The sequence below is a fragment of the Bubalus kerabau genome, chromosome 14 (assembly GCF_029407905.1).
Source record: "Bubalus kerabau isolate K-KA32 ecotype Philippines breed swamp buffalo chromosome 14, PCC_UOA_SB_1v2, whole genome shotgun sequence".
Classification (NCBI taxonomy): Eukaryota; Metazoa; Chordata; class Mammalia; order Artiodactyla; family Bovidae; genus Bubalus; species Bubalus kerabau.
This window is the reverse complement of record NC_073637.1, coordinates 6,315,931-6,331,789: the sequence shown is the minus strand read 5'-3', so window position 1 is coordinate 6,331,789 and position 15,859 is coordinate 6,315,931. Positions and strand designations below refer to the sequence as shown.

General features: G+C 53.4%; 1 protein-coding gene across 1 annotated transcript in view; it reads right to left on the bottom strand.

Moving 5' to 3' along the window:
* The window catches only part of COL22A1 (collagen type XXII alpha 1 chain), a 223,280-nt gene that overhangs the window by 152,634 nt on the left and 54,787 nt on the right, over positions 1 to 15,859 (bottom strand). The window contains exons 5-11 of the mRNA XM_055545712.1: positions 15,420 to 15,531; positions 12,749 to 12,872; positions 8,436 to 8,711; positions 6,372 to 6,452; positions 5,111 to 5,227; positions 2,580 to 2,624; positions 1,695 to 1,757 (exon numbers count right to left, since the gene is read on the bottom strand). Coding sequence (XP_055401687.1) covers positions 1,695 to 1,757; positions 2,580 to 2,624; positions 5,111 to 5,227; positions 6,372 to 6,452; positions 8,436 to 8,711; positions 12,749 to 12,872; positions 15,420 to 15,531 — 818 coding nt within the window. The remainder of the gene's footprint in view (positions 1 to 1,694; positions 1,758 to 2,579; positions 2,625 to 5,110; positions 5,228 to 6,371; positions 6,453 to 8,435; positions 8,712 to 12,748; positions 12,873 to 15,419; positions 15,532 to 15,859) is intronic.

The following is a 15,859-nucleotide window of genomic DNA, read 5'->3' as shown; positions in this document are numbered from 1 at the left end:
GCGTGCTCCAGTTCATTGGGTTGCAAAGAGCTGGACACGACTTAGTGACTGAACAACAAATTGATGCTATGATGTTTCTAAGGATGGATCTCCTTTTGCATTTCTTGATTGGAGTTCCTGAGGCTTTCCAAGTGTGTAGGTGACTATGCTTCATCAAGTTTAGGATGTCTTTAGACTTGATTTCTCTGATTACTTTTTATGCTCCTCTCCTGGTAACCATATTATGTGCCCACTGATTGACTTCACAGGCCCCCACATTTCTCTGAGGCTCTTCATTTCTATTCATTATTTTTTCTCTCTGATCTTCAGTTTAAGTAATCTCCACTGATTTATTTTCAAGAATTCTGGCTCTTTCTTCAGCCAGTTCAAATCTGTTGTTATACTTCTTTATATTCTGTATTTGATGAGATATTGTCACAACGCTCCCCTCCACTTCCTTCACAAGTTTCCTTTAGCTCTTTGGATATAATTTAATGGCTACTTTGCAGGCTTTGTCTGTTAAATCTGACATCTGAGACCTCTCGCTGGCTGTTTCTGCTTTTTTTCCCCGTGTATGAGTAGGATGGGTGTTTCACCAGCCCCCACCTTGTAACCCCAATCTGAAGGTCAAGTGAGAAAGAGTGCTGTCAAACAGTATTCAGGTAAACAGAGCCAGGTACACAACGCACCCTGTGACCCCAGCAGGTCTTCCTGCTCCGTGCTGCTCTGCACAGAGCAGGCGCTTCCCACCCCTACAGGAGGCAGGCATACACGGGGCGGGTGAGAGGCAGAGCTCAGCAGGTGAGCACAGGACTCAGATTAACACAGGTTCAAATCTCGCCTCTGACACATGCAGGCTCCATGATAACAAACATATCATACAAGTCTGAAAATCCTGTATCCTTCACATCAGAGAAGTGAAGAGACTATGTTCTGGGGTGGGATGAACTGGGAGATTGAGATTGGCATATGTACGCTATTGATATTATGTCTAAAATAGATAACCAATGAGAACCTACTGTATGGCACAAGGAACTCATTCAATGCTCTGTGGTCACCTAAGCGGGAAGGAAATCCAAAAAAGAAGGGATGTGTATGGCTGATTCGTTCTGCTGTACACCAGAAACCAACACAACACTGTAAACCAACCATACTCCAATAAGAATTTAAAATAAGTGCTTCTAAGAAGTAAGGAGGGAACCCACATGAAGCACTGGTGAAGGGCAGGTGGTACAGTTACAATTACGAGCTCTCAGATGATGACGTGAGGGGTGCTATCTGCTAGGCTAACTCGTCTAGGAGAGTGACTCTGTCTCGTCTGTCTTGTCTTCAGGGAACCCCCTGAGCACAGAACCTAAAAGGAACTGGCTATACCCGCTCTCATTCACTGACCACTTACCACGGCCCAGGCGTTTTATAGACAAAGCTGTTACTTTCTTTACTTTGCGAGTGGAGTAAGATGAGATTTTCAGAGGTTAAGAGACTAATCTCACAGTCACACAGCTAATGAAGACTGGAGCCAAGGCCAATGGCTGGGGTCCGCCTACTCTGAATCCGCACCATTGATGCTAGGAGACGCAGCGCCCATCTGGAGCACAGGATTCCAGGGGTTGGGGTGGGGTGGTGCGGGGTGAGGCCAGAGTGGCCGGGAGGCACCCCCATGCCCATGGAGAGGGGTCCCCCACACTAGCCATGGTGGAGAGGCCTTCACTCACCGTATCTCCTTTCTCTCCCTTGGGTCCAGGAGCGCCTGCTGGCCCAGTGGCTCCCATGTCTCCCTGAGGGGCGGAAACCAGAGACAGCAGCGGGTCAGGTCCTCCAGTCGGGCAAGGCTCCCCGGCACTGGCTAAGCGACTCGTTTTATCACTGCCAACTGCACCATGAGGCCAGGCTTCCCACCCCCGAAGAGGGGAGAAGCATCTGAATAACTTCCCCAACCTCCTAATTCCAGGAGCCCAGGGCAGCCACTGTATGACCCACCCCCAGGGGCAATCCACATCTTTTCGGGTCTCAGCTTTCTGAGACCAAAACCATGATGAGAGATGACAGCCCCATCCTGCCTCATAAATGCTGTAAACCTGGGCAGTGGTGGAGAGAGAAGAGGCTGGTCCCTGAATGAGGAAGGCCCTGGGGAGACACCTGGCTTTGAGCAATTGGTGAGCTTGGAAAACAAGCACAAAAATAATTCCAACCAATTTAAACAAACAGATTGCAGGTGCTAAACAGACTGTTTAAAGCCCAACCCCCAAAGTTTCTGGACTATAGAGGCCTGAAAGGATGGATGAGGGTTAGCTGACCACAGAGAACTGAGGCTGCTGGAACAAACGGGATCTGAGCCTGGGCGTGCGAGTTCCACCTCCTTCTAGCTCATGCTGTCAAGCTGGGAAATGAACCTTCTGAGCTGCGAAGAGACTCAAAGGTTCCGAACTTCATGGCACTTGCTCTGTTCTTCCATCTCAACAAGCTCAGAAGAAAAACCCCACAGGACAGTAAACTAACACACCACTGTTTTGGTTATTTTTTTTTCTTTCTTTCTTACAAAGAGAGCAAATCAAAAGATCCTCAGGCTCAAAGGACTGGTCTGCAGTTCCAGTACTGACCTTTGGGCCAGGGAGTCCCACGGGGCCATCGAAGCCCTTCTCACCCTGAAGGAAGAAAGACAAAAGAAACAAGTAAGGCTCTGTCTTAATTTCCCCCTTCTCTCTTCACTGGCGGGTGATCCCTGGCACAGGCTGGTAAGCCAGTCTCTTAGAAAGCCATGTGCTGATCAGTAAGCTGGACAGAGTTCACGGCAGCTGAGAGCTCCTGATCGCAAACTGCCAACCTGCATGGGGAGCTGGGACCTGGCCTCCAAATACAGCTACTGGTGGAGAGATCATCCATCAATGGACAGACGCCAGCCTCAAACTCTGGGGAGCAACACCCAATAATCCATTCCATCCATCGCTTCATATGCTGCCTGGATCCCACCTTCCCATCAACTCAATCATTATTTAATACAGTGGCTGAAAATACACACATGAAACGATTCAGTCTTTGCCATCTGGAATTTATGAGCTTATGGAAGTAGAGACAAGCAGAGTCTTCGTCCAGGATGATAACTGCCAAGGTAGATGGAAGAAGAGGGAAAGAAAATGGCCATAATGTCATGCAAATAGCAGGTGCTGAAGGAATAATTACCCACGGATGTGATAATGAAAGGAAGAATACAAACAGGGAGGGAGCCGAAAGTAGGGGAAGGGAGGAGCAGGGAAGGGGAGGACAGGAGGAAGGAAGGAGGAAAATCAGACAATAATACAATGAGAAAAGGATTTTCTGAGGATGTCTTGAAAGAAGAGCAGGCATTAGCCAGATAAAAAGGCCAGAGGGGGAAAAGGTGTTCTAGGCAGACGAACCTTCACATGCAAACTGCAGAAGGCAAGGAGGATCTCGCCCCCTCCACGGAACAGGACGCTCCTGCCTGCCTGGAGACTGGGAGCGGAATGTGGAGTGAAATGAGGCAAGAAGGGCAACTGGGAGCCACGAGGGGCCGCACAAAGCAGGGACAGCTGGGGGAAGGGATCTAGAGGCCAAGCCGAGGAGGTCAGTGGCCATTCAGTGGGTGTCTGTGAGCTGGGGACGCGGAAGGTGGGTGCTAAGAGGGGACAGAAGCCTGCTTGACCCCAGGCTTCCCTGCAAGGGTCCCCACCAGGGCAGGGCTCCGGGGAAACCCTGACCTGGGCAGAGCCCCACTGGCCGCCCTCCCTGGCACAGTCCGCGTGCCGGTGTGCCAAACCTCACATTGCTGCAGTTACCCTTCTCATTTGGGGTTTTTAACGGAAAACAAAGACTCCAAAAGGATTTGGGTTTGGATGGTTGCTTTTGTTATGACATTGATGAGTGAGAATATGATCAGCACATTGTCCGTGTCCTGAAGCCCTGAGCATGCCCAGGGTGCCATGGAGGAGGAGGAGCCCTGCCCGGCACCCTGTGGGCACCCAATCTGACTCCCTCCCCGGCTTCTCCCAATCAGAACCCAGAACCAGGCCAGAGGTGCCCCACTTCACTGACTCCCCAGGAAAGCTTCAGCTTGCAGCAAGACTGGGCTGGCTCCTCGAGGTCTCCCAATAGGTAGGGTCATGGTCTGACCACCCCACCTGACTGAGAGCTCCTGAGGGGCCCTCTGGGAGGAAAAAGAAAGGAGAGAGTGATGAAGAACAGAGGAGAGGGAAGGCGGTAGGGAGGAGAGGCTGCCACCACGGGCAGGCTTAATGAAACACATCTGTTGGGAAATTCTTAAAGTGTGTTTATTCCAGGTAACCTCAATCACCACTTTGTATGCTGGCCTGTCTCCCAAGATCCCTGCAAAGTCAGGGGGCACCTGCCACATGCCAGTCCCGAGCTGGGAGGTGTAGACAGAGCGATGACTATGCTGAACACTGGAGATGGAGGGCCCTGAGGCCACCCAGGGCAGAGCCTGGGCAGAGCCTAAAGCAGAGCCTCGTGGAGACCAACTCCAATTTGTCATCCTGGTGTTACTTGTTTGTTCTGCTCCAACAGTGGAAATTTTTTTCTTATTAAGAAGGCCTCTGGTCTACAGGAAAACAACAGATGAAGGCCCCAGGCATCCAAGGAGACATTTCATCCAGACAAACAGGAGGTGGTGGTGCTAGTCAGAAATGCACTGGGTTTTAAAACAAGAAGCACTAAACTCTATTCCTATATACATTCAGATTCCATAGCATGGCCAACAGAGTGCAGACGGACGGCGGTGGACCCCACAGAGCCACCTGAACCCTCTGCCGCTGCCCTGCTGACACTTATTCTCAAAGCAAGTCTGGCTGTTTAGTTGCACAGGAGTGAAGAGGACACCAGGAGGCAGAGAAACTTTGAGAAGACATCATTAACTTCAGGAAAATGTTCATCCCAGTGAGGTCTGAGGGGCTCCCCTCCCAAGGCCCACAGAGATCCAGAAGAAGTCCCAGGAGCAAGGATAGTCCCCAGACCTGAGAGCTACCTGGAGCCCAGGGTCATCCTGCCCTGGCAGCCCACGTGCATGATGGGAAATTCCCAGCTCCACTGCTAGTTCTGTGAGCTCTGGGCCCACTGAGCTCTGGGACCCCAGGCCTGCGGCTGAGGGTGGACTGTGTACCTTTTCTCCAGGTGGGCAGGAGCAGTTGATGGTCTTCAAAAACCCGATCTGCTCACTGCCAGAGGTGGGAGGCGGCTGGGGCGGCGGGGAGGGTTCCGTCAGCACGGTCACCTGACACTGGGAGGAAGCAGAGCGGTCAGAACCTGGCTTCTTGTCCAGCACCCTGGAGTGCTTCCCTGTCCAGGCAAAGGGGCGCTGGGAACCCTGAGGAGGCCGGAGCCTGAGCAGGACAAGCAAGTATCTGACTATAGGTTCTGGCACTCCGAGACCTCGGAGTCAGATGGGCATGGAGTCAGGCTCATCTGGAGTCAGATGAGACAACGGGTCTCGGCCCCTCCACTGGCCTCTCAGCAGCCTGCGGGAACCGCTTAACATGGGGACAAGGGCGTTTCCATCATAATATGGTGAAAAGGGTTTAGTGGGACTGAAGTATCGAGCTGGAAACCAGGAGCCAGGCATATGCCGGATAATGACTTATTTCTTCCCTTCCCTCCCTTCTTTCCTCCTTCCCTTCCCCTCCACTGCCTCACTCGTTCTTTCCCTTTGTTCTCTCCTAATTTTATCTGTCCTCCTCCCTTCCCTCCCTCTCCTCTCTCAACAGCCGGGCTCATCTGACTCTGCAGCCCCACCTCTGACAACAACCACCTCTGGGTGCCTGTGCCCGACGGTCATCCTGAGACAGGACACGCTGTCCGGGTGCTCACTGTACTCAAGATCTGGGCTGCCCGAGCACAGTATGGGGATTTTAGCCTTTAGCCCTGGAAGGCTGGACTACTGAGGCATCCCTGGGGTGGGTCCTCGGTAAAGAGAGTGGAGAGGAGGCACCTTGGCGGAGGCGGAGGTGGGGAGGGCCCAGGACAGGCAGAACCGCACAGAGGGTCCAGGCACACCAGGCAGTCTGGTCCGGCCCGCTGTTCCCGACCCCGAGCTGCCTCCCCGGTCTTGCTGATGAGCCCTGAGCACTGACAGCACCAAGGCCCTTCTCTCCTGGGGACACGCGGCCAGCCTCTGCCCCTCACCACCCAGAGCTGGGCCCCCGGGGCTGCTGACTGAGGCCAGAGGAATCTGCTCCCCCAACCCACGCCCCACCCAACCTGGAACTGGAGCCCCTGGTGATGACCACCAGGCTCCCTCCCATGCTGCACTCTGATGGCAGGTGTCCTGATTCTGCTCCCAGACCCTGAACACCCCCTCCCCAGGGGGTCACGGGGAGGAAGTCAAGGACCCATCCCCCCACCCCCCGGGCAGAGTCTCTGCTCACCGGACCCGAGGGGATGTCACAGCAGGTCTCCAGTTCCGCGTGTCGGGAGTCGCAGTAAATCACGACCCGTTGGAGGTCAAACTGGGAGGGGAAGCAAAATCAGAGGATGAGTTTGTGGGGGTTTGGGACCCAGGCTTCCCCCTGGTATCAGGCAGGTCCCACTCAGGGATCCGGCCCACTTCCTCCTTGGGGTCCTGTGTGGTGGTCTGACTCCAAGCTGAACGTCAGAGGGAGCCAAAGTATCATCTACCGACATCCCATCCTTCCAAAAGTGCAAGCCCCGTGTGCAAGCAGCGAGTGAGCACAGGCTAGGAGCAGTGTCTCCTGCTTTCCGTGAGTCAGGCCCTTGCACGCCCCTCCTCTCCCCGCTCACTGCCACTGCATTCACTACAGGCCGGGCTGTGACGTGGTCGCCAACGGTCTCCAAAGGTTCAGGATGTTCCTCTTTTCGACTCTTCAGCAGCTCCACAGGGTGTCTTAACTGAACTTTTTTCATATTACAAATCTGCTTCTATCACTGTCTTCAATACCACTGTGCCCTTAATATAAAGGGGCTCTACTACCCCCATTTTCTCCAAGAAAGCACACCAGAGAGAGACCAGCATATTCAAAACCCAAGACCTGCTGGTTATGATGGTAACACATCGAGGCAACCTAAATACCCACCAACAGGAGAACAAATAAGCAAACTGCTACTGCTACAGCTAAGTCGCTTCAGTCATGTCCGACTCTGTGCGACCCCATAGATGGCAGCCCACTAGGCCCCGCCGTCCCTGGGATTCTCCAGGCAAGAATACTGGAGTGGGTTGCCATTTCCTCCTCCAATGCGTGAAAGTGAAGTCGCTCAGTCGTGTCCGACTCTTAGCGACCCCATGGACTGCGGCCCACCAGGCTCCTCTGTCCATGGGATTTTCCAGGCAAGAGTACTGGAGTGGGGTGCAATTGCCTTCTAAGCAAAACAAACACTAAAATAGAGTATTATGAAGCAGCTAAAAGGAATAAAGGCTTAGACACATAATTTTGAGAGGAAAAAAGCAGTGTGTGACTATACATGCTGTACATTACTACATACATTTCAAAACACCCAGCACACATCCAACAACACTACATTCGATCACAGAAATGCAAATACATGAGATAAAAAAAAAAGAGAGAGAGATGGCTTTGGGAAGAGCTAGCTAGCCCAGATCATGATTCGTTTACATCGTGGCAAATGAGGGACACTTCTAGTCAAAAGGATAGAATGACTTTAGTTTGAAGACGGCGCATAAGTGTGTATGTCTGTGTGTGTGGGTGTCAGAATGCACCTCTAAAGAAGAAAATACATTAAAGGAAAAAGGAAAAGAGAGACAAAGGAGGAGGAAAGACAAAGAAAAAAGAATGATGAAATGAAGAGGGAAGGACAGCTCTTTCCAGCTACTGAATCATTCCTGGTTAACATCCCAGGAGAGTGGAATGAGGATGCTTTTTACTTATTTCCCACACACTTGCCTGTATTTTCCTAATTTCCAACAATCAGAGAAGGGAAAAGAGTCTATCTAAATGTAAAGGAAACTATATAACTCTACCTACCCATCGATTTTGCCTACACATATGTGTAGATGTGGCTCAGCAGTAAAGAATCTGCCTGCAATGCAGGGGACACAGAAGATGTGGGTTTAAACTCTGGGTCAGGAAGACCCAGGGAGGAGGGCACGGCAACCCACTCCAGTATTCTTGCCTGGAGAATCCCATGGACAGAGGAGCCTGGTGGGCCACAGTCCAGGGGGTCACACAGAGTCTGACAGGACTCTGCTTGATGAGTGTGGGTGTGATACGGAGATATATGAACCACGTCCCCAGTGCACAGTGCCCAGCACACAGGAGGTGCTCGGTGTATACGCTAAATGAGTAGGTGGCTAGGTCACTGAACGAGTGAACGATGGGACCCGGCAGTGTTCTGAGCCGGGGCCCTCCCTCCTAAGACGGCCACGGTGACGACTCGGTGAGTGATACAGGCAGGCGTGGGGGCACCCGGCTCCTGAGGCCCCTCCCCTGAGGTGACCCCACGACCCCGGAACTCACGTCGACGGGCACGCTGTCGTAGAGGCGCTTGCCGATCGCCGTCTTGCCCTGGATGTCGATGTTCTCCCGCTCCTCGAGGGGCAGCGTCTGCACCAGCACGCAGTCGACGTACAGGGAGGCGTGCTGGGCCTGCACGCTCAGGGCCACCTTGTGCCAGTCCCGGTCGAAGAGGTCGTGGACCCGGGGGCCCCGGAAGACCACCCTGACGGCGTCCTTCATGGCGCCCACGGCGCTGTACTCCACGGCCTTGTTCTCGCCGTCCAGCCGGATGGACACCTGCGGAGGAGGGCACCAGGGGCCCGTGAGCTGCCTGGGCCCGAGGCAGAGAGGACAGCGGGGAGGGGAGGCCGCAGAGTCAGGCCCCGGCCACGACCCTCCCGAGCCGGTCAGCCTCGGGGCCCCCTCACTGCGATGCGATGGCTGACAGCTCCCTTGTACACTGTTCCCCACCCTGAACTGGAAGACTTGAGCTCACATGTTAATCCAGGGGTCAAACTCTCAAATGCCCAGAGGGGCCATGCCAGTAAGAGCACATTCGTAAACCTGCAAGTGTGGATGGGGCTTGAGTTGTGAGACCTACCAGAAACCGTGGGTGGTTTCAGCGTCTTTTAAAAGCCCAGAGAACAAGACTGTTTCCAGATGCCAGGTGCCAGTCTGTGATCCGTCCACTAACCTGCCACTAACCTGCTCTCTCTCTCACCTTGAGGATAAAAATGAAGCCCCAGCAGAATACAGGGAACTTGCCCATCTTGTTCACTGGATTACCCCCTAGCCTTTTGCAAAATGCCTGGAAAACTCTGGAGGAAACTTTTACTTTCCTCCTACACCCAAACTGGCAAATCACTTTTAAGCTGTGTGACCTCAGGCAGGTTATTTAACCTCTCTGTGCTATTTCTTCATTTGTAAAATAGCACCAATGATAGTGCTGACTTCATAGAGCTGTTACAGGAATTAAATTAATTTACAGATATGTAAAACATTTACAGTACTTGTTATAAGTCAAGCGCTGTTCCACGTATCAGCTGTAATAAATCAAGCGAGTTCAAAGACATCACTGCAGTGCCGCCTTCTCGGAGACACACACATAACTGGATTCTAGCCTGGTCATTTGCTCTCACATCCTCAGGCATGTTGATTTATTTTTTCATAGAACTTTGGGTCAGTATATGAAACTATCCCATTCACTTATTTTGTCCACCTGTTTTCTTGCCTGCCCCACCGCATCTTTTTAAGCAGGCACTCTGTCTCTGTCGCTCATTTCTTTAACCCCCATAACTAGGACAACCAACACACGCCACACAGTAGCACGTAACAGAAAGGGAATGAATGAATGGGAGCTCTGAGGTTAAAGGAAGGAGCCCACTGCTCTGCATATCAGCCAGTGTTCAGGACACCACCCAGGTGTTCTAGTTTCTCTGTCTGGGCTCCACGTGGGCCCAGTCCAGCCAAGAAGGACCTAAGATTTATTATTTTTTGCACTGTCTGGTGGTATGTTACAATTATAGGGAGAAATAAAACTATGAACCCTTAATACCCTGAAACTTTTCATGTGCTGTGCTTAGTTGCTCAGTTGGGTCCAACTCTTTGCAACTCCATGGACTGTAGCCCGCCAGGTTCCTCTGTCCATGGGGATTCTCCAGGCAAGAATACTCAAGTGTGTTGCCATGCCCTCCTCCTGAAACTAGCATACATATAATCTAATACTTGTGATTATACCTGGTCTGCTACTTCTTGAAATTGGCTTCACCTGTTTGAGCCCTGAACCCCTGAGGACTTGGGGTTCATGAGGCCATGAATTTTTCTCCAATGTTTCCATTTTTTCCAGCATGATACAGAGCACAGGAAGGCCTGTCAGGCCCAAGTCGTGTGTCTACCAATCTGAGCCAGGAGGCCTCAGAAAGACAACCCATGGGTCGGATCCATCAGCAAACCCTGCTGATTCTATTTTCAAAATACGTGCCCGGAATCCGATTTCTCTGCAGTTCCCCATGATCACTTGGTCTAAGTCAGCCTCATCCCTCGCCATCCCTCACCGAGAGGACAACAGTCTCCCAGGCTCCCTGTTCCAGGCCTGCCCACCTCCCAGCGCCTGGTTTCAGGTCCCTGCACTAGCCGCCCACCCGGTCAGGAGCCTCATCTCCAAGTATGCCCCCCTCCACCCCTGATCCAGGGCCAGTCTCCTTTCTGGCCCTTTATCAGACCTGGAGTGAGTGAGCACCCCTCAATTTCTCCCAATGACATGCCAGTGGTCAAGGGAGGCTGTACTCCTACAGCCTCCATGGGGTCATGGAGGTAAATATAGCTAGGTCCGGTTATAGGTTCAAGAGCACAGAGGGAGGTTGCTCGCAACACTCTGCTCAGAGCTCATCTGCTGCTTGGCTTCTGTCCACTTTTCTTGGGTACGGCCAGGATTCCCCAGGGCATGCTTGGGGTGGCCATCATGGCATTTCCAGGGGAGGGTCAACCCCGAGGCTGGTTCGACGGAACAGGACTGCCAGGTGCCTCTCCGAAAAGGCAGGTTCTGACTGCACACAGCTCTGCAGGATCCCAGCCTGGGGCGCATTCTGGCCGAAGAAGAGGAGGGGGCGGACATGGCAGAGGGAGCAAGCAGCCCTGCAAACGCCATGAAGGAAGAGGACCCAGACGGTGGGGGCAGTGCACGCTCACCCACAGGAATGTCATGGCAGGCGCCCAGGCCCACAGCACCGGACCCCGCGGAGCCGGAGATGTGCGTGTCTGCAGATGGTGGATGGGGGTCACGGGGCGCTGCCTGCTCTCTGCAAAAACAGCCTCCGGAGCAGACACTCACCTCCTCCATCCAGCCTCCCGTGCTCAGGAAATCAGGCCAGGGCAGCCAAGCCTGACCGTGCTCTGCATCCCAGTCTGACCAAGGATGCTGTAGCATGTCATTACAGGACTAGCTGATGGGGACCGGAGCCAGCGGGGACTGCCTGGGCTCCAATCCCACCTCCCCACATCATGACCCACGAACGCCAGGCAGACGCTGAAGCTCACTGTGATGCCTCCTCCTCCTATTCACGGGAGGTCCCCAATAGCTCAGATGACAAAGAATCTGCCTGAGATGCAGGAGACCTGGGTTTGATCCCTGGGCCAGGAAGTGCCCCTGGAGAAGGAAAGAGCAACCCACTCCAGTATTCTTGCCTGGAGAATCCCACTGACGGGGAGCCTGGCGGGCTACAGTCCATGGGGTCACAAAGAGTCAGACACGACGGAGCGACTACCCCTTTCACAGTTTTCATAGGGTGGCTATGAGAACTGAAGAAGGATCTCCGAAGCAGTTGGAACAAGCCTGGGCTCCTACTGACTGTGTGTGAGTGTGGGTACAACGTGTGCTCGGGGTCAGGGCTCAGCTTCAACCTCGGGAAGGGAACTCACCACCACGGAGCAAGTCCCCTCTCAGCGAGCAGCCCATGAGTGGCTGCTGTGGTCCTGCGGCTTGAGCATGCTTATGTTTTGTTTCAACCCCAAATGAAAATACATCAGTGTCTCCCGGATGAAGATGAGTCATGTCTCGATACAGCCCATACGTCGTCAAGAGGGGACAAGGGTGAATGACAGACACGGTTGGTCCATGGGCTCTGAGAACAAGGGGTTTGGTAGCTGCACCTCAGATGAACGCATCGTGCTGATTTGATGGTCAAATCAGAGAGAGGCAGGCCCTCACTCGGCTGCCTGCTCTGCTGCACTGTCCCAGCTTCACAGGGATGAGAACCACAATGCACCCGATGTGGGCAAAGACAGGCTGCAGCGCTCCATTCAAGGTCAAACCAAGGACGACCATAAAAACTCTATTACACATCAGGCAGCATCTTAGATGCTTTACAGACATCACTCTGTACGATGCCTCCACCAACCATTGACAGGAGGTGCTCTGTGTCCCGACTAAGAACATCAGGACTCAGAAAGCCAATGTGGCCCTGAGCCCACACCAAGAAAGGACCAGACACAAGGTCTGAGCCGGTTTCCTCCACTGCATCACGAACACGCTGCTAACACAACACGTGCATTAGGACAGCAGTGCTGGCCGCCACCTCCCCGGCTGGGCTGAGGGTCCCTGAGGCAGCAGCTAGGCCTCCAGCCCACCAGGGTGCTGGGGGCTTGACCATCAGGGAGAAGTGAGGCTGCGGTCCCCCAGGGTCTCCCAGTCCCTGCAGGTGCCCTGGGCCTGGATACACTGGATTCTCCATTTTCAGAGCCCAAGACAGGGACCCATGGAGAAAACACAGCAGGTGCTGCCCTGCCAATGAGGAGGAGACAGAAGCCCGCACTGGGACATGGCGTGCAGCTCGCACCTGCGGGATGCCGTACTGGTCGATGACCTGCCAGATGTACCAGTCTTCTCTCCGGGATGATTTCCTGAGCCGGAAGGTGGTGACAAAGGCGTACTCATCGGGCAAGCCTTGCGGGAACACGTCCCTGGAGGGAGACAAGAGACAGACACCACCAGGCTGAGGGCAGAGGCTACAAAGGCAGCCCACGCACCCCAGGGTCACTGAGTCTTGCCACGCTGACCTTGTGGATGAAGTCCACCTCCTCACCTGCCTTCACTGCCTTCTCCTTCCAGCAGTGCCTCCACCCAACTCTTTCTGAGCCCTGCCTTGGCCCCTTCAAATCCACCTGCTCCCCTCCAGGGCTCACCTGCTTCCATCTCTCCAAAATCAATGAAATGCGCTACCCTGCCTCCTGCCCTGGGGTAAGATGCAGCCGACTGTGCCAGCCCTCACCTCTCCCTGCCTGCTGACCCCCAGCAAGGCCGCACAGGGGTGTCTTATCCTGCCTGGTTGCTGCCCCACATCACAGGACACCCTCCATCCCCTACAGAGCGGGGGGCCAGCTCTCATCTCGGGAAGTCCCTCAACCCCATCAGCCCCAGCCCAGACAGCCCTACAAGGCAGGCACACTGCCCTTTGCCGACAGCATCCCAAGGGAGCGTGGCTCCCCGCCAGGAGTCAGGGCCGTGAGGAGCTGTGCCGCTCCTGTCCTAGCTGAGGGCAGCCTGGCTGTCGGGTCAAAACTCCTGGGGCTCAGCGGCCCAGTAGAGGCTCCCCCCAGAGACCAGCTGGTCTCCAGAGCGCCGCCCATCACTATCAGCTGTTGCCCTGCACGCCCTGCTCGGAGGCACTGCCTTCTGCGCTGGAGCAGGTGGAGGCTGTCTGGTCCGAGAGCCAGGACGGGAAATGAGGGGGCGTCTGGCTTCCTGGTTCTCAGACTCATGGACCCTCAGGGACCCTTGGTTTGGCTGTAGGAGCTGCGAGCAAAGACTGGTCCTCTCTCTGTGCTTCTCGGGTCTCAGATCCAAGCTGCGAGTTGGCCCAGCTGCTCAGAGTCGTTCTCTGAGCTGGAGTTTCACCCTGGATCACACCCCAGCGCTGTAAGCAGCACCCATCACTCCCCCGGGCCTCCCCCAGAGTCAGGGCCACCCCGGGTCACTGCCCACAGGAGGGTCTGCACAGACATGGGCTTGGGAGCCTCGGACAGACGCTGCCCTTCACTTCCTTTTTCATCTTACTGCATCAGTGAGGCCAACTCTGCTATGGAGTTTCTAAACACACTAACATCTCAACACATGTATGTGTAACATACAGACAGATATGCTATGAGTGTGTGTGTGTTCAGTCGCTCAGTTGTCTCCAACTCTGTAGCCCACCAGGTTCCTCTGTTCATGGAATTTTCCAGGCAAGACTATTGGAGTGGGCTGCCATTTCCTTCTCCAGGGGATCTTCCCAACCCAGGGACTGAACCCATGTCTCTCGCATCTCCTGCATTGGCAGGTGGATTCTTTACCCATTGAGCCACCTGGGAAGCCCATGTATATATGCTGTATCTATGTATTTATGACTGTATCTACATCTGTTTATCTATACACAGGCACGCCTTGTTCTGCTTTAGCTTTACAAAGATACTGTGTTTAGATACTGCTTTAGCTTTGAAGATACTGTGTTTTTTTAAAACGGAAGACTGGTGGCTACTCTGCACCAAGCAAGTCCATGGCTGCCACTGTGACACAGCATTCTTTTTTAATTAAGATACGTACATTGTTTTGTTAGACATAATGCTGTTGCACACTTAACAGACTACTGCTGCTGCTACTGCTGCTAAGTTGCTTCAGTCGTGGCCGACTCTGTGTGACCCCATAGACGGCAGCCCACTAGGCTCCTCTGTCCCTGGGATTCTCCAGGCAAGAACACTGGAATGGGTTGCCATTTCCTTCTCCAATGCATGAAAGTGAAAAGTGAAAGTGAAGTCACTTAGTCGTGCCCGACTCTTCGAGACCCCATGGACTGCAGTCCACCAGGCTCCTCCGTCCATGGGATTTTCCAGGCAAGAGTACTGGAGTGGGGTAACAGACTACAGTTCAGTGTAAACGTAACTTTGATACACACTGGGAAACCAAAAGATCTGTGACTTGCTTTGTTTCAACATTCAATTCACTGGGGTGGTCTGGAACCAAACCTATAGTAACTTAAGGGCGTGCTCCTCTCTCTCTCTACCTCTGTCACTACCTTCCTATAAATCTATCCAGAGACTAAGACTTTTTATTTGGCTGTTTATACATACACAGATATACAGGATGGGGTAAAGGGATTGAGGTTGGAGGACCAGAGTTTGAGGCCAACTTCTGCTTCCTAGGACTATGAGATTTTAAACAGGTTACTGTCCCGTTTTCAGACCAAAAAAAAAAAAAATACATGCATGAGTGAATGGAGGATGGACACCAAATCCATATGGAGAGGTGAGTCTAGGAGGACCGGGGAACCAGTAACATCACAGGGAACAGATCAGTTAAGAAACAGGTGGAATTTCCGGGGTCAGTGATATGGACGCTTCATCGCAGGGTGATCTCACCAGGCACTCTGCAGGCTAAACCCCTACCCAGTGCTCAGCGAGCAACCAAGCTCTCTGGCTGCTTCCCGCCCTTGCTAAGTTGTCCAGGGCAGGTCTGGGGGGGAAGCCAGCACTCACTCTGTCCTCTGCACCACAGGGAAGGATCCCATCCGGACGTAGGAGCTCTGCGCCCCGTTCTCTCTCTCCCCCAAGAGCGTCTTCACACTGAACAAGTCCATCAGGTCAAAACCTGTCCAAAGAGATGAGAGGCACATCACAGAGAAGACGACTGTGTCTGTGATACCGCAGGAACGGAAAGGTTTCCTTCTCTTTGTTTTGGCTCCAAGAGAGGACCTGGCTCACTGGTCATGGGAAGTAATGGGAAAGACATAATCTTGGGGCTCAGGGGAGCTGGCGGGACGAGGCGGGGGCATCCAGGTCAGTCATGTATCTGTGTGATGCTGAGCAGCGACATAACCCACAGGAGCCCGGGCGCTTGGTTGTGACAGAAGGTTGACACACCACCTGAGACTGTCCTAAGGACCCCAGGTGGTCACTCAACACAGGATAGGAAGCTG